General features: G+C 36.2%; 2 protein-coding genes across 6 annotated transcripts in view; one reads left to right on the top strand and one right to left on the bottom strand.

Annotated features, from left to right (window-relative positions):
* Nucleotides 1-644: 644 nt before the first annotated feature.
* LOC117419241 (mitochondrial import inner membrane translocase subunit Tim9) lies at nt 645-4,382 on the bottom strand. 4 transcript variants are annotated; one of them, XM_058991664.1, is made up of 4 exons: nt 4,295-4,382; nt 2,886-2,947; nt 2,536-2,631; nt 645-1,847 (listed from the first exon to the last, which is right to left on the bottom strand). In XM_058991664.1, exons 2-4 carry the CDS (start codon nt 2,922-2,924, stop codon nt 1,713-1,715), a joined length of 270 nt encoding a protein of 89 aa, XP_058847647.1. In that variant the 5' UTR covers nt 2,925-2,947; nt 4,295-4,382; the 3' UTR covers nt 645-1,712. The 4 variants fall into 4 exon arrangements, with proteins under 4 accessions (XP_058847647.1, XP_033887806.1, XP_033887804.1 ...); XM_034031915.3 differs by lacking the exon at nt 4,295-4,382 and adding an exon at nt 3,508-3,774; XM_034031913.3 differs by lacking the exon at nt 4,295-4,382 and adding an exon at nt 3,589-3,762.
* Nucleotides 4,375-23,660, top strand: part of kiaa0586 (KIAA0586 ortholog) — a 162,703-nt gene continuing 143,417 nt past the window's right edge. For both annotated transcript variants that reach the window (XM_058991661.1, XM_058991662.1), the window contains exons 1-8: nt 4,375-5,261; nt 6,198-6,283; nt 7,007-7,085; nt 8,603-8,672; nt 11,076-11,253; nt 11,534-11,740; nt 13,534-13,711; nt 14,795-14,974. In XM_058991661.1, coding sequence (XP_058847644.1) covers nt 4,886-5,261; nt 6,198-6,283; nt 7,007-7,085; nt 8,603-8,672; nt 11,076-11,253; nt 11,534-11,740; nt 13,534-13,711; nt 14,795-14,974 — 1,354 coding nt within the window. In that variant the 5' untranslated portion in view covers nt 4,375-4,885. The remainder of the gene's footprint in view (nt 5,262-6,197; nt 6,284-7,006; nt 7,086-8,602; nt 8,673-11,075; nt 11,254-11,533; nt 11,741-13,533; nt 13,712-14,794; nt 14,975-23,660) is intronic.

The following is a 23,660-nucleotide window of genomic DNA, read 5'->3' on the forward strand; positions in this document are numbered from 1 at the left end:
AGATACAGTACCCATTTAACACTAAATTATCTTATTTCCTCAACGTTTTACTCACAACACAGTAAAAAAACATTACCTTCTGCAATAGTTTGGTTAGGTGCAGTGACTGTTGTTTTTGCTTACTTTCAGGACTGTAGTTCTTTTTAAAGGGAGTTGTGTACATTTGCATGGTTCATCTACACTATTTGCTGCTGCTTCCCAATCAAGCAACTTGTAATGGTCACTATGCCAGTTGTCACTGAAATAACTGCTATTTAAATCAGTCAGTGCTTTACACAGTGATCTTAACAACAAATATATAGTGTGTATACTAGTTAGTCTTAACTGCCTAAGTAATGAGAATTGACTGTGAATGAGAAGAATGCATAACTAATGTGAAGCCTTAAAAAACATTTACCAGACAATGACAGATCATTTTTAGGATGCAATTGTTTGTGGTGAAATATGAGGAAGTAAGCAATCTTACTATAATAACAAAAGTTTAGGTTAGAATTTAAGTTTTTGTTTCTAATTGCCAAATAATCATTATGTGTATAGGATGCTTGCGTTCTGAGTATGTATCATCATCTTCTTTCTGATAAAGGGCACAGTAAAAGGATTTAGTAAACACAAACCAAGGAATTTTACTATAAAACTCAACAAGGTGGTGGACAGTGAAGCTTTAATTCTCTTGAGTGTTTTCTTTTTCGTTAAAGAACAGTAAGTGTGCAGTAGATTATATACAACACTTGAAAAAAATGGAGGCAGTAGATCTGGCCAGAGATTTGAAGCATGTACATTGACTTTTGACAACTTAAACATCCAATTTTGGTAAATAAATGTGAGTTACTCTCCAAAATACTAATGACAAGCTATGTTAATTTTTTTTTCCAGGGAGGTAGTTTATTTTTTTTTATATAACTGCAACAGCAGTAAGAAATAATCTCTGGGGGGGAAATACAGTGAAGAGAGAAAATGTAAAGCTGCCATTAATGAATTGCATGTACAGTTAATGAAGAATCTTGCCATTCCACAATATTAGCTCTTCATTGTCTGTTTTTTGCTCATTTCGAGATGCAAGATAAACAGGAACTACATTATTGTCAGAAATAATTTGGATTACTTTTAAGATGTGGAGAAACTGCTTTATCCTTTTAACATTTCTATGTATTCATGTAATAAATATTATATAACTTAACCCAGTTCAAATTATAATTTCTTAATTTCTTTAAAACCCCAATTGGCACAGAAAATGCTGTTGTGTACAGAAAAAAAAAACATAACCAGCTTTAAAAGCTAGTGCATCTGAAACATCTGCAGTTTTAGTCTGTATATGCAGCATAATATTTTCTTTTCTTTCAACAATAATTAAAAAACATGGTCCATAGAAGTAAACAAGTTTTTGTCATGTATTGTACGAAAGCAAAATGACATCACCATAAGACTTATCGAAACACTTATGTCCAGTGGTCAGCAGGCACTGAAGGCACCATGTCTACTAGTTCTCGCATATAATTAAAGTAGTAGGTGCTTAAAAGTATTTTTAGAGAATACTTCTTGAGCAAACTGCCCTTTATATGATCTGTTGTCTACAACCTGGCCACTGTATGCTCTTGCTGTTCAAGGTATCCTACAATTATAGTTGTGTCTCGGGGAGAACAGGTCAGTTATACATTAGAAAGTCCTCTTCCAGCAGTACAATACTGTACATAAATCCAAACCACTGCCCTGTCTTATCGGGGCTGGCCGAGAAGTCCTGCTTTGGCAGCTAAAGCCTCATTCTGTTGAATATGATACTCCTGGAATCGCATCGATATTCTTTGTGTCATCTTCAGGTACTTCTGAAGGCAACTTTCAGAGCATGTCATCTAGAAAAAAAGAAAATGTACTCAAAACAATACACCTGTAGAATAATTTAATAGTTATCCAAGGTCCTTATTTATCCACATCATGCCTCCTTTTGTACAGGCCACTTAAAGTTAGAATACATAAGGCACGTACAGTAGTATGCTTCACGTTTTGCTGTGTAATATTTTCTAAAGATTATGAAGGCATTAGCTGAAACTTTCTATACTTGACTAGTTACAACTTGTTCTTATTGAAGTAAAATGTGGCTGCACTGATTCCTCCAGATCAGGTTAATTTTGGCATGTAAACATGAATAGCTACTATGGCAGTTGCATCCTCTTTTTCTGTGAAGTAACTTTGATATTTGCCTTTACATTTCTCATGTAAACCTTGTCGGCTGCATGAACATAAGTTGCATATTTGAGACTAGGTGGTCATGTCAGCAAGGGCAGGCAGGAAGGCCCTGATTTGACACAACTTGTATGAAGGTTTGACCTTTCCTGCACTTCTATTCGCTAAACAGATCTCAAATGTGAAAACCAACATTTTCAATTTAAAACATGGTATCTGGTACAGTAGTATACTAGCTTCAATGAATTCACAGGAATAGCATGTAAGTGCACTCTGCACAACTGGTAATATTTGGAATTATTTCCTAACCAAGCACTTTTATAGAAAATTAGATGTAAAAAAAATAAATGTACATACCTCCTCTGGTTTCACCTCCCTGGTTGTAAAATCTTTTACACAGTCCATAAAACAAGTCTCTGTCAGTTTGTTGTATGTACCCAGAAATTCCTTAAACTAGAAACACATACAAAGTCATTAGAATGATGAATTCATTACTGGATATAAAAACATATCTGGAATACATTTCGCTATACTACAGAATTATGTTAACCACTGGAAAATTACAAATGGTTTCTAGTTAAAGCACTGTGTGCAACACGAGCTACAATTACCCCCTCCTACCCCATTAAATGACTTTTTTTCCGTTAATATATAGCCGTTTGCATGGTCACTATAACAAGAAGCGCATGACTGAAAATGTTCATTACCTGTTTAATTTGATCAGACTCAGTTATCTGTGCAGCCATTTTTTTCAATTGCAGCTAGGTACCTTTGAATGAATAATAACCACTTAATTCAAAACAAACATCATCTATATTACATAAAATAAACGATGGAATCATTGTAATATCAAAGGAAAACACACACAAGGGTTCACTGCGTGAATGCATTTATATTTATCTTTACACCACACATAAACACCCTGAAAAATGTAAAGTAGAATGTGAGTCTACACTACCGTCAATAACATTTCCCTAAAAGTATTTTCAAGCAAACACACTGAGCGTGTGTAGTTGTTCTTTTAAACATTGATTCGGTGTATCAAATAGTTTTTCACCATTTTAGCAGAGACATACTTATGTCTGCAAAACTAATACTATAAGAAAAAATATACAGCATAAGCGCATACATGCACGAAATTATAAATATAAGGATATTAAGAAGACAATAAAACACACCGGTACTCGTCTACACAAGGGCAGAAATGACAGCCTGTGAATGTCATACAAAACATAACCCCTCCCCTTTATGGCCTGCATGCGCATAACATTTTTATTCACTCGTCTTAATGTAAACCAAATTATCTCACGTAAAACTACAAACACATACATATCACATACTGCACAGTAATTTAAATGATGTCCAATTGAAATGAGCAACAAAGAGTAGCAGAGTAAATGAAATTCTCACCACCCCTCTTTCCGGATACCACCAAGTCATTCAAAGGACATGTGGGTTCTGCTATCAGACAGCCTGCCATCAGTAACATTACATTCGTTATATATGTGTGTGTGTGTTTTTTGTCTATATTAGACGTTCCTGTTGACGCAAAAATATATTATTTTATTAAATAAATAATTAAGAACACGTGTGGCAAAGAAAGGGAAATGTTAAATGTTATAGTGTCGAAAACGCATACGATGTCTACAAAGGAGGTTTACGTTACGTTACGTAGCAGCAGTGGAGTTGCTTTATAAACATTCCGATGTGGAATACAGTACAGTAACATAATGCGATTTAGCTTTTGAGCTGTCAATGTTTTTTTTTTAATTGTTTTGTTTATTGTATAGTATAAATAAATAAATAAATAAATAAATAAATGCATTGTAGAAATCCCCGGTAGGGGTCTTTTTGTGTGTTTAATGTGCCCCGACCAGTTGTTTGTCCAGTCTTAGTACAAATGTTCTAGAAAGAAGTCTACTATGTTTTCTTAATTTAGCCACTGCACAGTTGAAATGGGAAACCGGAGTACCATATATATTTAAATTAACAATTATATAACCCTTCCGTTTCAACTGTTCAGGAGTTGGTAGTCAAGATTAACTAATAGAAAGAGTTTTTTTTATGAAGTTGATCATTTTAAATATGTTTATGAAAAACATTTGATATACCTTACCAATAAAACGTGTTTTCCAGCTGTTAGCTTATAATGCTTTGTGAATGAGAAGCTCAACGTGATGATTTTCTGGGTGTTCTTGTTTCCGCGGGGAGTGTAAACATAGGGAGAGCGCCGGTGACGCCCGCGCGTTCCAACTGAAACTTTTAAACCAAGATACCCGGTGAGAACCGGTGGATACACCAATCACCTAAACCAGACGAAAGAAACATTAACGTCTTCTTTTTTATTTTTATTTTAATTTATCTGCGTAGTATTAAATACATTGATGATTGTAGTATAACTGATGGAGCGGGAGACCGTTTGCAAACCTCAGATTTATAGTATGACATTTTGCTGCAATTGATTAAAAAAAAAAAACAAAAAAAAAAAACACCTTTCGGTGCTTTACTCAAGTGTTTGACATTCCGGGAAACTTTTTCAAATTGAAGGCTGGACATTGATTGATAAAAAGCAAGAGCCACATTAATAGGACTACACAAAATATCAAAGAAATTACAACTTCAGGCAAGATTTCGTAATTGCCGGGGTTGATCAGATTTGAATACAGAAAACAAAATCGTGTTTTAAGATAGAAATACATTGTTAAGAATGGATAATGACCGCTCACAAGCAAACTGTTCCACGCCGTCAATAGTGACAGTGGGAAGGGAAAGTATGGAATCGTCTTTAAGTTCCAATGCAGGTGATATTTTAATAAGATCAACAAGTCTTCATCATGCGAGAAACACGAGCGCCGACAATGATCGTGATGTGAGTAATGTCTCCAGTGGATTTGTTTGCTACAATAAAAAGGTTAAATTCTCAGTTAAAAAGCTCCGGGAAGTTGGTTCTCCGTACCACACGAATGAGTACAAGAAACAGGTAGAAAAAAAGATACCTGACCAGATGTATATCCCACCAGCGTTACCTGCTAATAAACCTGCCCACCCTGCTGATGATAGGAGAAGAGAGTCAGTACGTGATGGTAAGTAATTTAGTTTAGTTTAGTTTTTTTATTTTATTTTATTTTCCAAGACCAGATTTTTTTGTAATGATTGGACCATTGTTTTCATTTTCCATTGTTTATTCACAATTTAAATAAATACAAATAAAAGCATTACATGTATGATTTTTAACTGTACTGTAGATAAATAAAACCACCGCACGAAACGTCACATGTTATTGTTTGTAATGATTTTTAATGAAAACATTTGTACAAAATAAATAGCATGCGTATTAACAAGCTGCATACCATACTGACTTAAGTAGGTTTGTTTTAGTGGTTTATGGTATCAAAACTAAGCGTTCCCGCTTTTCAGTAGTATGTGCCGCCAGTAAACACTTCTGATCATCAGCAATTTGGCATAATCCACAGGAAAATGTTTAGACGGTGTGGATCAGGTCTTGTTAGTGTTGTGTAGGCATTTTTTTCCAATAATTTGTGTGACAGTAGTACACTGACTGGAACAACGAGTTAATTGAGATTTCAAAGTGCAGTATGAAATAAAGCAGGCGCAAAGAGAACGTCTTTCTGCGCCAGGTAAAGAGTGCGACCAGTCTGCACCTATGCCAAATACATAAGACAATTAAAGCTGTGATGTAAAAGTAAACATTCTGAGGATTAAACTTTTCAGTCAGTTGTTTTTGAGCGCCCTCTGTCGCCTTGGTTTCTCCATAGCCACTTTACAAGGGTAAAAACCAAGACATTAGCACAGTACTATATTTTAACTTTGAATGGAGGGAAGTACATTTAACCTGTTGTAGATAAGTATTAGGAGGACCCCACCTGAAAAAAAGCCTGTAACATATTCTGTAGTGGGTACTGCAAACAAATAGCCACAAATAAACAATATTGAAATCATTATTGAGGAAATTGTTTGTGAATAGTTTTCCCACTAAAATATTGCCTTTTTGCTTACAGCTGATTCTCTGATTCCTGCTTGGAACACCTCTGAACGACAGCCTTTGCATGGATGTGAAAACAGCCCAGGCTCTATGTCCCATCAGGCAAGTATTTGTTTGCAAAAGTGTTCACTGTGTATTTGTCTTAATGTAACTTCCCTGTGAGGGGAGCTTGTATGAATTCATATAAGCATGCTTGTGAGGGGAGCGTATGGAAATGTGCAAACATTTGCTTTATAGATGCACTGTATTCTGTGATTTTCTCAGTCAAATTTGATTGTGGATGTTGTACCAGAAAAACCTGCTGTTGATTTTATAAAACAGCCACCAGTGTCAAAGATTTTTTTTTGGACACATTTGAAAGATTGTGACTTTTAATAATAACATGGTCAGCAGTGTGGAGTAGTGGTTAGGGCTCTGGACTCCTGACCGGAGGATCGTGGGTTCAGTCCCATGTGGGGGACACTGCTGCTGTACCGTTGAGCAGGGTACTTTACCTAGATTGCTCCAGTAAAAACCCAGCTGTATAAATGGGTAATTGTATGTAAAAAATAATGTGATATCTTGTAACAATTGTAAGTTGCCCTGGATAAGGGCGTCTGCTAAGAAATAAGTAATAATAACATAAATAAAATATTATTGCCTTGTATTTGCCTATATTCCTCATTTAGAGTGTACTTTTCATCAATAGGTGGATGAAGGTGCTCACATAATCTGACAAACTATCTTGGCAATAATGCGCTTATAACTTTCTGGAGAACTTTTAGGCCTAGTAGTATTTTGTCAGGGGAGTTTGCTAGCTGACCAGTCATGTTCTTTTCTGTACAGGGGCCAGAAGAAGATGCTCAGGAGCATGGTGTAAGAGGCACCTTTTTAAAAAATCCTCCAGGTGGCAGTGGAAAAGAAGGTAAAACACAACCAGGCAGAAACAATCAGCAATGTTCAACAGCACATGGAAGGATATTGTAAAAGGTCATCTCAATGAGTAGACATTCTCGGTTCTGTGAAAAGGGGGTTCTAATCTAAATCTAATACTAAATCCATTTGAATCAGTTTCAGTAATGATGTTTTACAGTTATAGTTTTGTCACTGATCAGAAACCTTTGACATTAGTAGTGCTTTATTTTCCTGTAGGTCTACATAATAACAAGTCAATAGATGTTCAGCAATAAAACAGAATACAAATGCCAACATCATTTTCCAAGAAAACACATGTTCATGGAATGGCCCAACTGCAATGAAATAATGTACACAAAACAAATATGATTAGCCTCATTTTAATTCCATGCTGCATATCAGTAAAGGAACAATTGCTGTTGAAAAAACCCAGACTTTAGTGGTGTATTTAGTAAAACAACTGGAAGGGATATTGCCAACTCTGACAGCAACATATCTCACAGAGCAAAGAATGAAATTTCCTGTAACCATGATTTACAATGTGCAGTGTTCCTACGCAAACACCCCCTCGAATGATAACTGACTTTGCTACATACAGGTGGTGCAGAGCTGCCCTTTGGTAAGGCTTTTCTTGATCCAAGCCTAGAGATGCAATCTTTTAAATTACTGTTTCTATTAGGTAAAACTGTCAGTCACTGATAACACAAATATAATTGTGCTGTTGAACATATTCTACTGCTGGGGGCCAGAAACATTCTGTAAAATGTGTAAATACTTTTCTCTGGGCTTGCAGGGACTGCTTTTTGTGACACCAATGTTTGTATTACAATTATTTTTTGATGAATTTAAAAATGAAATGATGCAGGTTCTAAAAAAAACAGGTTTGTAAGATTTCCGTCTCTACACCCCAGCAGACAAACTTTGTTGTTGTTTAACATTTCTTTATTAATATATTCCATTTTGTTTAATACATGACTAGGTACCATGTCTAGCTTACTAGGTGGCAAATACCCTTTTCACAGTTATGGAAGTTTTTAGGCTAACAGTTCAATCATGTCCTTTATTTCAACAGATTGCTGCAGTGGTGTGATGGCCCTGTGCTTTACAATTATGTGTTTATATATATATATAAAATATTCAGCTGCACTGAACTGTCATGCCAAACCCTGTTCTATCTAAAGTACAAGGAATATTATATCGTTTAGGGGAGTGCTATGCTCAGATCATTAAAGTCTCCAACATACAAATCTTTATTATATTGCATTTTATTTTGAATTATGTTCATAATCTGCATGACTAATCTGTTTTGATCCGTTTTATCTGTTTCTTTTAAGATTGTAAATTATATAGTATATTACAGATGCGTTTCCCATTAAAATGTTTGTTTTAGAGAAACAAATTCCACTAGTTTTGTAAAGCATATTGAAATCGCCAATATACAGTATATCATTTTAATGTTTAAAAGTTTAGCAAATATTTCCATTCATTTTTAATGCTTCTCTACCAATTTACCTTTTGGGTTTATAGGAAGTGACATAGTGATCTCGCAGTATTCTGCTGGTCGAAAAGAAGCAATGAAAGCAGTTTTTAAACGGAGGTAGGTGTCTCATAATGCTGTTCATTCTTTTTGTACATCTTCTATTGACTCTAATACTCTTTATATGTAGCAGTTTGTACACTGGTGAGCGTAACTGTGTAGAAATCATGCATTGCTTGAAAAAAGAAACATACACAAATGTACATGATCTTTTCTTATGGTGTTTTGGATTTAAATTGTGAGAATAGACTCTCAAGTTGTGTTTTAATTACCTTTTCATGCTGTAAAAAGAATTGGTTCAAACATGTTTGCAGGCCTGTTAATCCATTTATCAATAACTTTCCATTATCTTCCCTTTCTTTCTTAAAGACCAAGTTTTTACTCTGATAAGATCAATCCGCCATTTTTTTTTTCTTATTCCGCACAGAAAACTCATCTGATAAAAATAAATCTATATTTGAGTTTTATCTTGCTATTTACAGCCAAATCTGGGCTCTGAGAAAACAAATTCTTCTTCTAAAATGTATTAAGAGTCAACTCAATCCATTTCTGCCCAAATGTATCTGCATTATAAAACAAGAAATAATGGCAAATTCTTTAAGAAAAAATTGTACTTTAAGTATTAGAATGAATGGAAGAGAAACAGAACATTATTTCCTACTGTGAGTAGTGTATGCAAAAAGTAGTTTGTGGTTAAGCAGGTACTAAAAAATAAATCATGAATGAGCAGTACAGTATGATAGGAACAGAAGGAACCAGTGAATATATATTATTTACTTGTATTTTAACCTACAAGACCAGAAACTTGACTAAAATTGTATTTTACTCAGTGCTGGGACAGACATAAGTTTTTCATGTTTGAATATTGGGTTTTTCTGAATTTAAACACATTTTCCTACATTTTGAATTAAAAGATGAAAAAAGTAAGTAGTACCATATACTGTAAATAAACCCCAAATCACTGTCTAAACAATTGACAGAAACACTAATATACAGTTCAATGTGTGTTATTTATTCCAGACATCATTTATGCTTTGGTTTAGCCTGATATCTTGTTGATAGTCATTTATTATTTATAGGAGTCATTATGAACATATGGTTTCCAAGGTTACAGCCTAGTGGATATAATTCGAACATTCTTTCTGGAACTTCTGGTTTTGATAAAATTATGAAAACCCCTGCCTGCAAGACACTTGAGAAATACTGTTTTCCATAAACAAGAAGTCATATTTCCCAGGAGTCTTGTCCCTCAGAGCGAGCAGAATATTACGCAGGCCTCTGGAATATTAGTTTTGTCTGCACAATTGCTTTACTGACTGACAGTTTGCTGTTGCGTACTCCAAGGGGGGTAATGCACAAACGTGTCTTGAGTCATTCTGTGACAAATCAGCCAATGCCCCAAATTTTGTTTGAAATATGTGATTGAGATGGGGTGTTCAAATCATTTCAACCAAGGACCATTTTGTATAATGATAAAATCTTTGCAGGACACAAAATGGTAAAATAGAAACATGCAATATTGCCAACATGTATTATTTTACTTTGAATTAAAGTATTTTTATAATATGATTCAAGGGGAATCCTTTTCACCCCTGGTGCCAAAACCCCTTGGTTTTTTACCCCCATTATATGATTTCAAAACTTCCAGTCATTTGTTAAGATGGTTTGTGCTTTGTGTAATGCTTGGCTTGCCGGTGCTTCCAAGGCTGCTATTGGCAGACTACAATACATTCAGAACTCTGCCGCTCGCATTTTAACTGATTCCAAATTGGGTGCTCATATTACACCAGTTCTTGCCTCTCTGCACTGGTTGTCGGTCAAGAGTAGGATTGATTTTAGAATTTTACTGCTAATTTACAAGGCTCTAAATGGCTTGGCCCCAGATTACATCTGAGTTGTTAACGAGGTACATTCCCACACGTAACCTACGCTCTGTGAATTCGGGTCTGTTAAGGATTCCTAAGGCTAAGCTTCGTTCTGTGGATGACGGGGCTTTTTGCTGTTATGCACCTAGGCTTTGGAATAATCTTCCCTAGGTGATCAAGGATGCTAATACCGTTGAAGCTTTTAAAAAAACAAATAAAAACACATCTCTGCGTACAGACATTTCATCATGGTTAGGCTTATGTCACTGTGCAATGTTTTATTTTATAACTGCTATGCTATTTTAACTATAAGCTTGTGTATTTGTTGTTGTATTTTGTTTAGTTTTTATTGTTGTTCTAATTTGCGCTCTTTGAGATACTTGCATTTGGGTGCTATACAAAATAAAGGTTATTATATATTATTATTACTGTGAGTTTACTGTAAACTTGCTGAAGCAGCTATTGCATCCATAACAGCCACCATAATTAAATGACCTGGGCATCAACCAGGTGATATCAACCATCTATCCATATCTACTTATATAATTATATCTTTGAACTAACATGTTTTAATTGTTGTTTTAAAAAAATGTATTAGATCAAAAACTGGTCCTGTCCGGAAAGAGGTAAAGGTGCAGTTTCTGGAAAACCAGTCATCAGCAAAGGAGACCACAGTGACAGAAAGCAGACCACCTTCCCACTGTGCAGCAGATCCAACCATCACTGCAGCTGCTGCCACTGCAGCGGCCATAGCAGCAACTGTGCCTCTTCTCAAGGTGGGGAGCATGCCCTATATTAGAAACAGAATCGTCATACTAGTGGGGGGATTATATTAGTGGGGTTACCTAGTTTTAATGGAACCCATCACAAGAGCAACAAGAATTGTCATAATAAGATGACTCTAAAGACTGTAAACTCTCGATCTTTCACATTACAATACAATATACATGTGGCAAAAATGCTTGCTATTAGCAGGATATATTTTAGGTAGATTCCTACTGTAGATCTTTAATCATGCAATATGTGTTGAGCTCAAGAAAAAACTGCCATTTCCAGGGTCAGAGTGATTTGGAAGCCAAGATTTCTGACTTGGTGAAGAATCTTCAAGAGACGGACCGCCTGGTGCAACGAGAGCAGCACCAGCATCCTAAAAGTCCTTTCCAGAATGAGAGGGTCGTCGAGCTGGAGAAACAGTTAAACACTCTTACAGAACAGAGGCTTAACCATCTGGAGAAGCTCCAGCAGCAGCAGCTGGAGATGCAGGTAAAAATGCTGATATTTGCAAAAGTGAGTAATACTGGACTAGATATATTAGAACCATTTAGAAACATCTAAATGCTAAGAACAGGTTAATACCTGTTTTTCCCATATAGCTGATGAAGCATTTTGCATTACGTTTCAATGGGCTTTCTATGCTGGAGACCTGCCACTGCTCCAACAGAATCTATGAGTAAAGTGGTAACCATGGCAACGAAAACTGTTTAATTCCAAATCCAACATTCACATACTATGTACAATGTAAACATCAATATCACTAAACCCAGTTTAATTTTTAATTAGTTATTATCTTCTGCCCTTATCTTTGCAATTTGTCACCACAGCAAAACTTAATGATATTTACTGGTTTGTAATGGACACAAGAAAGGCTTTCTTCCTTTCTGTATTCCAGGAGAGATCCACAAGATGTAATTCAGATACTGGTAATAGAATCAAATCTTAAAAGTGCCATTGCGTATGGTCAAATTGACCATGGGCTTCTACCCACACTTCACAGGTTTATTGTGAGACTAGATAGAAGGAATGAAACTACAGAGAAATCAATATAGGCTGAATACACAGAAAGCAAATCAGAAAAAAGAAAATACATTCACAGTGGTTTCAAATATAAATATTGTTTAGTAAGCTACAAAGTTTGTATTTGTCACTATTATCAGAGTGTGCTTTAAAATGCAATACTCATTCTGATTCAGAATAAAATGTATTAAATGTATTTTGTTGCTAGCACAGGCATTTAACGATACAAATTAAATTAAACGTGCACAGACTATGAATGCCTGGTTACAGGGAATCATGTTTAGAAATTCATGTTTTAACTTAGGTATGTTTTTTTGAACATTTGCTATTTAAGCTGATAATGCATCTAGCTAGTACATACCGCTTAAAAGAGAAAGTTGCTTTACTAAGAAAAAAAAAAAAAAAACCTTCTTTAGCAGGCATATACTAACAGAATTAGTTTCAACATGTTTGTTATTACCGCTTCAGCATGAACGCCATGCAATGTTGGTCTCATCTTGCACTGCATTGCTTTTGTCAAAATAGCCACCTAAAGCTTTGATCCAACATTAAAAAATGTGTGGCATCAATGCAATAACGTTAATACATAGTGTTCACATGACAACTCATCTGACACATCCTGAGTATACTGCCGTAACTGCTCAGCATTAGCTTGCTGCCTTGATGTTCTTTCTCTGTCAGCTCCAAGCAGTCTCTACAGTAAATGGCTCTGGGGAGCTGCACAGTAGCTTACTGCATTGTCTTGTGTTTGATCTCTTCACATGCATCCTCATATAACCCACTGCTGTTTTATGTCAGTGTTGCTTATTTTACTCCTTCACTTGAGTCTGTATAGAAATAAAGTGAGGGGGATATTTACAGAGCCCACTGTGTTTTATATGCACTAAAGTTATTTTTAAATATGACTTCAGAAAAATATGGTACGAATTCAAATGAAACAGTCCCAGAAATTGTACAAACAGGTTGCATTCAGATATTGACCAACACTGGAAATCTTATTGTGAGAATGCAGCTGCTGTGCTGGTAGATAACTGCTGTTTTCATGTCCTATCTAATACAAAAAGAGGACATGGTCTGTCTGCACTACAAAGCAGGGATGTTCCATTTTTGGTTGATCTTAATGTGTTTTATCAGAGGATCAACCTGTAAGAACAATAGGCTTTCCAGTGCTGAGAGAAAAGACTTGTTGAATCATGCTCGAAATCTTGTCACATTTTTTGTGATTGCATTCTTTTTTTCTCCCCTGTTTCTTAATCCTTCAGTCTCGTTTGATGAGCTCTACAATCAATGCTGTTGGGCTCATTCCAGCTTATTCTCACACAGTGCATCACGGTTCAGCAGCCAATTCACAACCTGGTCTGCAGCAGTTGCCTAGCAACTACAGCCAAGATTCACATCTTGGATCTCAGTATTCTGGCTCCCTTGCAGCAGCAACAGCAGGTGTGAAAAAAATCGTCTGTCAATTATTTACAGTACAGTGTGCTTATTTATTGTGTGTGTGTGTATATATATATATATATATATATATATATATATATATGTAAAACTGCATTTTAAGTAAATATAGTTTCCCATAATTACAATATGGCTCAATCTGTTCTTTTTTTATCGTTTATGACTGTTAGTTGCTGTATTACTAGATCAGTTGTATTTACATTTGCCTTTATAATTGCTGCCTTTGTAGCTTTTATATAACACACAGATAATGTTATAACATGACCACCTGAAATGTTTTTATTTGTATAATTTTTAAAAGGAGATATTCCTACCAATGCCATATAAATGATGTTTTATGATGTTTAAAGCCATTCGGCAGAACTCAGTACCATTCCAAATGATGGCAAACATCATAAAGGTTATGAAGGGGTAAATATATGCATATTTGTATAGAATTTATAGCTTCATGTCCTTTTAACTAGGAAATACCCACCAGTGAGATAATAGAACGCTTTCATGGTTGTCATGCTGACGCTACATGGGCAAGACTGATTAGCAAAAACAGCCTGAGGAGAAGCAATTTGCCTCTTGGCTCCCAGTTGTTACCTCAGTAACCACAGTTTAATCTTTAAATTGCCTTACCTTTTAATTGACACACACTTAATGCATTGTACTTGTAGCATGAAACTAAGCTCTTGAAATACGTTGAATTCATAGACTGTATCTGTCCCACAAGGATATTTGGAAGAGTGAGTCTGAAATAATACATTGTGGAGTAGAACTAGAAACACTTTATTATTATATTGTAGCTGTGTGCTAAAGCAGTCATTTGCTCTGTTGTAGTAATCAGTTGTCAACATGACCTGCTATAAATAGTGCCATTCACACCTCTGCAATGTCTACGTAGAAAATCAACATACACGCATTCCTCTTAATAGGACAATTAAGAGATCCTTCACACTTTACCACAGAGGTGGACTCCACATCACCCAGTGTTACGAATCATTTGAACATTGAAGATATTAAAAATACAAAATGTTCTTAAGTATTTTAGCAGTGTTCTATAACATGCTTTGTATATCCCAGCTTACCCAAGCCGGCACATTCGACATGGTGCTGCTGTACAGAAGTCCCCGCTGGAGACTCCAGCTCCTCGTAGGTTTGCACCGGTTCCCATGTCCAGGGATGGCAAAGTGCAGCACAGGAATGACAAGCCTGCGGTGGAGAAAACCACAGTCAGTGGATCTGTGTCTGCAACCAGGCTGGGTGAGTTTAAAGTGCACCTCATACACCAGCTTGCTTAGTGTTGGCATTTACTTTTAGTTTTGGCTGAATTGGAGGCAGGTCACTTCCCTTTCAAGAATTCCCTCTCAGAAATGGTGTGACTCCCTGTGTAATATCTCTATTTCTTGTTTAACATGTGAGACCTTAAAACATATCCTCAGAGTATATCCTGCAGCACACATAAGCCCCATTGTCCACATAGAGAAATTATAAACCAAATGATGTGCATGTCTTCTGGGAATTAAGTTTAACACTGGGCTATTATTATTATTATTATTATTATTATTATTTTGTTTCACAATGAATTTCACAAGTAAAACATTTAGGTAAATGATTTGGTCAGCTGCAGTACTTTTTGAAACCACTCGATGGAGTGAAGTTACTGCTGCAAAAGCTTTTACAAAAACACCACATAACTTCCACTATCGGGTGTGTAGGAAAGACTTTCATTGAATTCAGTTAAACAGAGCTATAGAAAATTGTTTGCGTTGTGCGGCTGTTTTGTAAAGAAACTTCTATGCGAATGACACTGACATTCTCTTTAAAAAACATGCTTTTTTGTTGAACAGTTATAATAACCACAATTTACATCTCGTTAGGGATGCACATACAAGTGGACTTGCATGAAGAAAAAACAAATAAGTAGAAAAGAAAAATGTCTTGATCCAGTGAATGTAAACTTAATACTGCTCCTTTTGACTGGAGAGACTACTGGCAACAGCTCTTTGAATCATGCTCTGTGCAGTCATGTTGGGAAAGGTAACTTAAGTCTAAATGTAGTTTTCATTCAGATAATTCTATTGCTGATAATCTAGTTACGATTCCTACTGCTTCCCTTTTTATGATACCTTCTGGTGACCAGCTATAAAAAAAAAGGTTTAAGCTTGACAACCACCAAATTACTGTAGAGGATAGACGACTTGTCTATCATCCTTATAGCCTTTTTTAAACTCCACTAGGTGGCAGTAGCAATCTCTCATAGGTTACATTCATCAGGGACAGTTATATGCTGAAAAAAAATAGTTACAGTGATTGGAAGCTTAAAAAAATATAAACTCTAAGAAATACAATTATAAATAATATATATTGTGATGTGTTATTTTTTTAATATAGTAGCCAATTCACACAGTTCATTTATTAACTGTCCACAAGCAAATTGTGTTTGTTTTACAAACCTAAAAAACAAAACAAAACTGTAAACCTGATTCTTGAGGAGCAAATTAGAAATGTAGTTGTTCTTCACATAACCATTACGGTAGTTTAATGTGCAGTAATCACATTTCATTATTTAGGGCTTTATTCTGTAAATAAATGATAGGAATGTTATTTATCTGTGAGCAGTAGCTTCCCGTTCTGCTGCATAGTTTTTCAGCTTGGAATGTTTTTATGTTCACTGATCCCTTGGCAAAACATAGGATTTTTGTAGGGGGAAAATGTGTCGCTCCAAGCTACATGTTTTTTCTCTGAGCCGCAGTGAAAATTAACTTCAGTGATACAATTTATATAACCTATAGTTTATTATTAATTCCAAGCCACTTATAGGCTAACAATAAACTGAATAGCATGAAAGATTGTAATTTCAAACTGCATTGTCTGAAGAGTAATGTCTCCAACTTACCTAATTTTAGTTTTAGAATCCATTGTATAGATAGTTAGAACCAGACACCGAGCAAAAAGTCATAGCAATCCTCTTATAGTCGGTGTGTAGTGCTTTTAAACAAGCTGCATGAATCATTGGATAATTTATCATGAGGACACTTTGTAAATTGCCAAGTATTTGACAGTAAAAATGAACCTGCTTTAAACAGAATTCGTATTGTTCTGTGAGTTGGTTTAAACTCAAAATGTCCTTTTTATAGGAAGCTGAACATGTAGGTTTGTTGATGCTGTGAATCACTGGAAATGAATATTCCCCTCAAATACAGACAGCCATTTTATGCACAGTCAATCATAACACTATGTGTGTGTTAAAGCAGGGTTGGCTCTGCAGATTTACTAAAAAAATAATAAAACATTCTGTACAGTGGGCATTGCAAGAGTCTGATATTTTCTTCTTCAAAGGATTGTGCTAATTGTGGTGTGTGTTCTCTGCTCTTCAGAAAGGTCAGGATAGGTGTGCTGTTCTGCGCTGTCCGAAGCTTGTTACAGTTTTCTCATTCAATTTAATCTGCAGACTGGAGCAGCTCCAGATTGCAAGTAACTGCCAATCTGCAGTTCAGTACTTGGAATTGATTTCCTGGAATTGGAGCTGGTCTTTGGATGATCGATGTGTGTTTGTGAGCACAGAGTTAATTATGGCGAAGAATGTAATATTTACAGAAAAAAGAAAAACGTCCATATATATATGTGTGTGTGTATATATATATATATATATATATATGTATGTATGTATGTATGTATGTATGTATATAAAAAGAAGCACAACCCCCCATTCATGAAAATGTAGACAGGGCAGGAGTTGTTATGATACATGTAGCGTCATGAAAGACCTGATTTATTTTATACCAACATGAAGTACCCGTAGCCAAACCTTCCAAGAGTTTGGAATTGATGAACTTGGTTTCTTTTGAATCTGATTAAGTCTGTCTATATATCTTCTCTATTATATCTGCAGGGTGCACATTAACATTATACATTCCTGTTGCAAATGTATATCTGGGCTTAGACAGCTTCAGCTTTCAGCCCCACAACATCCTGCCCCAAAGGAATCTACTATATGCAAATCACTACAACACTTTGTGTCACATGGTGCAAAGCCTCTATGTATTAGCTATACACATAAAGGATGAATAGTCAATGAGGCTGGAGGTCATCTGAAGTAAGCACACCACAATTCGCACATGAACGAAACACAAAGCAGCCCCCTTGTCATTCACAACGCTATGTGACCTTCGTGATTTTTTAATTGATCTCAATTTTCCAGATTTGCAACTCTAATTTAAGGTAATAATCTGTTTGGAATTAAGTATTATTCTAGCGTTTTGTCAATTTTTACCTTACAGGTTCTATCAATTGCTGACGTGTTTGAAAATGGCCCTTTGTTTTCCTGATCATACTACATTACGGTTTCCATGGCAGCCTATGTAGTGGTCGTGTTTGCTTAACCGCTCTACTGTACCTGACCTAGTACAGCAACTGCTTTCAGAGTCTAGCCATGGAAGCTGTTGTTACCATGGAAACAGTTATTTGCCGTATTATGAAATCAAACTGTAAGTAAAAGATCAAACTCTGACATCACTTTCCTGACCCCAAAACAAAAAGGACATGGATAAAATTAGAGCATTTGAAAATGGATACCCAGAGCAATTTTAAAAAGCACTTCCAGTTAATAATAATATTGTAAAAACACAATCAAGAAGGTCAAGTGTGAACCCCTACATTCTTATCATAAGCAATTAAAATGTCTTGCAGTGGATTTATAAGTGTCAGCAGGTCACTACAGATTGGGAAATTAGATTACATTTTCAAATTAATTTTGAATCACTGAGTGGTTTACATGGTTATGGCACAACTGTTTGGTGTGCAGGGTTAGTCGAACTTGTGTCCTGGTTATGTAAAGTTGCTGGTTTGGATTCAATGGGAAGAGTTGCTTTGGCATTGGTGCTTCCGCGGGAAACAATACCATCAGGGACTGCTTCTCCTCATCACTCTGCTGGCAAGGCAACCTATTGGCTTAAAGTCTACTGTAGCTGTATTCATATAGGCTAACTGTCCCTGATTAATGTAACCTATGACGTTTTTAGTTCTCCTGTGCCATGTGAGGATTGCTGTGGTGAGGGAACAGAATCGGACATTCGAAATTGGAGATAAAAACTGGGTTTAAAACATTGGGCACTCTACATTTTTCGATGAAACTGGGGACCCTAATGCACTGTTCTTGTCTTTCTGTCAATCACACACTACATGATAAACCCAATAACTCAACTGTACTGTATGTCATGTATGAAAATAATAATACAGACTTATAGCTCTTGTTTGGAGAGCCACAGCATTTTTGACTTAATCTAGTGCTTGGATTGATTTTACTCAGGATGTTATGAAGGACACTTACTTAGCAAATTGTATATGCAGTGGAGATAGGTAGATTACAGGTATCTCAAATATATCCCGCTTTTCTGACTTTAAAATTATATTTTTGAAGCTCTAGTATTGTTGTTTGAGAGCAATTCTAATCTTTTAAAGGAATTAATATCCTGAATAGATTGTAGCTAAGATGCTACTTCTCCAGAGGGATCTTGCTTGAACAGGGAGCTATGAGGCAAACTCCTGCGCAGGCTCCTATTTTAAATTGGTGGCTGAGCAGAGATGTTAATAACAGGGTGTCTGGACTCCTAGGCCCTTAGCTCCAACTTGAAGGCCATGGTGACTCTTGTAGAGCATAAAACAATGTTAAAAAAAAGTCAGAGATTGACTCCCAACAGTATCCTTTTTCCAGCTTATAGCCTTTTCAAATGTCAAGGAGAAAAATATTTTCCGACTCATAAAAGCTGAGCAATAGCTTTGTAGAGAACACAATAACATCAAGATACTTTTTTTGTTTATGGCTTGTTATTAATATATTATTTTGTCATATAGTTCCTACTTTCTTACAGCAGCAAACTTTGACGGAAACTGCAGTGCTGCAGCATAATATTGTAAGCTTGCATGCCAGCGGATATACCACTAATTATTGTTTATGGCCTTCATGTTTACAGCACATAATATTCAATTATATAAAAATTGTTTGTCTTACTTGGCATTCAATCTGCTTCATCAACTGGAATATCGTATACAGTTTTAAATTTTAAAATCTGGAAAAACAAAACAACAAACCCAAGCTTGAGGATAGCATATGTGTCGTCTAGAAAATTATTCATTTCTTCCTTTCTATGACATCTGTATGTTTTTTACAAAATGCTTCAACCTTTGAATTCTATCATATGTGTTATGGACAGCCCTTTGAGATGACACTGTAAGGAAGGTTGTGGTGGTAGTTGTTGTCATTATAGCATTCCAAACAATAGCCATTTTCCCCGACTAATTCTATTTTAATATAATCTGGTATCTTTCCACAGTGTTTTTATCTTTTAAAATGTGTTGATTAAGATGGAAGTTTTTATTCATAAAATTGATTACCTCAAACTGATGGTGATTTAAAGTACTGTATTACATAGCAGATCATTTTACAACGCTGGCTTTTTTTTTTTTTTTGCCTATCCAAATTCATGGTAGTTACTGTTGCCAAGTTAGAATAATGTGTCAAGCAACTACCATGACCAAACTCAATGGAAAAACGAGTCTATCGCCACAACTATTCTAATTGTTTGCCAACTGAATTTGATTCTACTTATGTCACTGTATCTAGACACTCAAACTATTTGCAAAACTACATTTTATTATCTGTTCAATTGAAGAAATTAGTAAAAAAAAAAAAAAAAAAAAAAAAAAAAAAATTGGGAAAATGTTCTTCTTGTTTTTCCTGTTCTCTTTGTTGAATAAGTAAAATGTATTGTAAAAAAAGACAGATCTTAATAACACTGGGCATACTTGTAGGGATTGAAGAGAATTTAGCTATAGGTAGCTATACAAATGCAGCCTTGACTTACTTGGAGCGTGAGGCTGAAGGGATGGCATTATATGAGTTGGAGCCTGTATGTCCAGAGTTAATTGTTATATAAATTGCTATATAAATCTATTTCTTACTTTTAAAAGTTGTTCTTCAGGAGTTATTTTGTTTTCCTTGTTTTGGTATAAAGAATGCAATTAGGGGGCTCCCGAGTGGTGCATCCGGTAAAGGCGCTCCAAGTGGAGTGCCCCATAGCCTGGAGATCGCCGGTTCGAGTCCAGGCTATTCCACTGCCGACCGTGGACGGGAGCTACCAGGGGCGGTGCACAATTGGCCGCGTGCCACCCGGGTGGAGAGGGCTTAGGTCGGCCAGGGTGTCCTCAGCTCACCGCCCACCAGCGACCCCTGTAGACTGGCCAGGCGCCTGCAGGCCTGCCTGTAAGTTGCCCAGAGCTGCGTGGTCCTCCGATGCTGTAGCTCTATGGTGGCTGCATGGCGGGTCTACAGAGAGAAAAGAAGCGGACAGCTGACGGCACATGCTTCCGAGGACGTGTGTGTCCGTCTTCGTCTCACCGAGTCAGTGCAGGGGTGGCAGCGCTGAGCCGGGTTGAAATAAAAAAAAATAATAATAATTGGACTTTCCAAATTGGGGAGAAAACTAGAAAAAATAATTGGCAATTCCAAATTTATTAAAAAGAAAAAAAAAAAAAAAAAAAAAAGGAATGCAGTTAGAGAGCAGCTACCCACCTGCTGATTTAAATGTGATGATAGCTGAGCTAAATTTCATAGTTCTGGACCTTTTCACCTGCAGAGAGATTGCAGAGGTATAAAACATTTTCTCTTCCCTTATTTATTAAGAAATTTATGGGGCAGTGAGCATTTATGGAGCTTTCTGCTGCATTCATTTTCCATTCTTCAAATAAATCATCTTTGCAAGTCATTTAGACTGGTAAGCTCTTGGTCTACTTTCACCATATCCCAAAGAACCACTTTTAAATACAGTATACTCCTGGTTAATTTAAGGTGTTACTGTTGCTTGTTACTTTTAACTGTGGGTACATTGAGATTCTGATTTGTAAACAGAAAAAGACACCTAAAGAGCACACAAAAAAACCCACACTGCTTCAGTTTCATTATTACAGCTCTTGCCAGTTTCCTTTATTCATAAATTGGTTCTGTACATTAGCATCAGGGAAAGTGTTGGAGAGTTGATTGGGAGTGTAATCAAGGTCAAGTTTACTAAAGAAGTGATTTGGCCGCTCCTTGCTAACTCAGTGTGTTACTCCCACAGACACAAGGGGATGGGACGATGGGTGACAACATAAACAAACAATTACAGGGATTATTCTATCAAGCAGATTAATCAAAAAGTACTAGAGATTAAAGGTTAAACTGACCTCTAATAAACCAAATTAAGGTTTCTTTATGGATTAGCAAGTGGCAAAATAAAGTACAAGCATTCCAATTCAACTTTAGGCATGGAGTGACTCTTCTTACTGAAATAATAATTTAAAAAGTGCCAGTAAAAAAATATCCCAACATAATTGAAATACGAAGAATGAGCCACGTAGATGAGAGATGGCTGAAAACAAATGGAACGCATTCAAGGATGATTTTCGCTAGAGCCTGTTCTTGCTCGTCCTACGACACATTAAAACAAGCTCTGTATTTATGCTTCCCAGCAAGCAATCAAGCACACAAAAGTGTTATTTTAGCCTGAAAATTATAATAATTCGGTAAATGAATTGGATATTTTGTAAACGTTGTTGTCGCCACCTGGCTGGTTATCTTTCTTCCGTTTCATGTTACACACATGCAGTGCAAGCAAAGGTCTTTTGATTATTACAAATGAATGCAAGAGAAAGCATTTCCATGTCTGTCCTATTTTCTGGAATTCTTTTAATATTTTTATTCCTAAGGGGAAACAAAAAGACGTCTGTGCCTGATATCACAGTTTTGAATTGTAGGTGTGGAAGTACAGGTGCTGCATCAGCACGACAAGCAAGCAGCAGAAGAAAGCTGATGTTTCTTTCTGTAGAAATTTCATGAGGAGAGAATAAATGTTACAGTACTTTAGAGACAGTGTAGAATGGAGGAAGTGGACTTGGAGAGTAGAAACTATATATGATAAGAACCAAGAAAGACACAAACAATAAGCATTGGGCAGTACATGTTACAGAAAGTCTTGATGCATATATTATTATTATTTGTTTATTTAGATGACACCTTTATCCAAGGCGACTTACAGAGACTAGGGTGTCTGAACTATGCATCAGCTGCAGAGTCAATTACAACTACGTCTCACCCGAAAGACAGAGCACAAGGAGGTTAAGTGACTTGCTCAGGGTCACACAATGAGTCAGTGGCTGAGGTGGGATTTGAACTGGGGACTTCCTGGTTGCAAGCCCTTTTCTTTAACCACTGGACCACTAATTGAAACAAAGAGCTCTACACTGAAACAACGGTTTGCAGTGTGATGATTTGCTTCGGATCAATTGAATGTGACAGGTACACTGTAGGAATGTGCAGGGTTTGTTTTGCTGCCATTTCAAGGCGTGTCGTTTGTATTATATGTGACAAAACCTTAAGAGGTTGTATAGTGGTTAGAGCATTCACCTTTCTCCACGAGGTCCTTTGTTCTATTCTGACCTGGGATATCTCTGTTTAATTAGTTGTGCTGATAACTTCTTGCGGACAGCCCACATTGAAAACCATAAATTGAGACAACAATATTAAAGCTGTTATATAGTGTGAAGTACCCAAAAGACTGATTCAGTCCATTGGTGGCTTCAACTCAATGATTCAGTTGGACGCGTCTGTAAGGATTTAAACTGAATCCAAATGTTTCGAATCCCTTACAATATGCCTTGATTCACTGCAGAATATTAATTTATGAACAAAAAATCTACATTGGAACACTGATCACATTAGGAATCTGAATTTTAAAAGGCATTGTAATCCCCTTGTGGAGATCCTATTTAAAATATAGGCTAGTTTTTCCTTGAGGTACAGATCATAAAAATAGCAGCATGGCAACATGCCGAATATGTTTCATCTTAAGATACATACAAAATTCTGCTCCCTTCCCCCAGTACGTTAAGCATCAATTTTGGTAGAATCTGG

The sequence above is a fragment of the Acipenser ruthenus genome, chromosome 18 (assembly GCF_902713425.1).
Source record: "Acipenser ruthenus chromosome 18, fAciRut3.2 maternal haplotype, whole genome shotgun sequence".
In the NCBI taxonomy this organism is placed as follows: domain Eukaryota; kingdom Metazoa; phylum Chordata; class Actinopteri; order Acipenseriformes; family Acipenseridae; genus Acipenser; species Acipenser ruthenus.

Bases quoted from the DNA above. Each gene is read 5' to 3' on its own strand.
- LOC117419241 (XM_058991664.1), bottom strand. From the start codon at position 2,924: ATGGCTGCACAGATAACTGAGTCTGATCAAATTAAACAG. The intron at 2,632-2,885 runs GTAATGAACATT...ATGTGTTTCTAG, and splicing joins AGTCTGATCAAATTAAACAG to TTTAAGGAATTTCTGGGTAC. The intron at 1,848-2,535 runs GTATGTACATTT...CTTTTTTTCTAG, and splicing joins GGGAGGTGAAACCAGAGGAG to ATGACATGCTCTGAAAGTTG.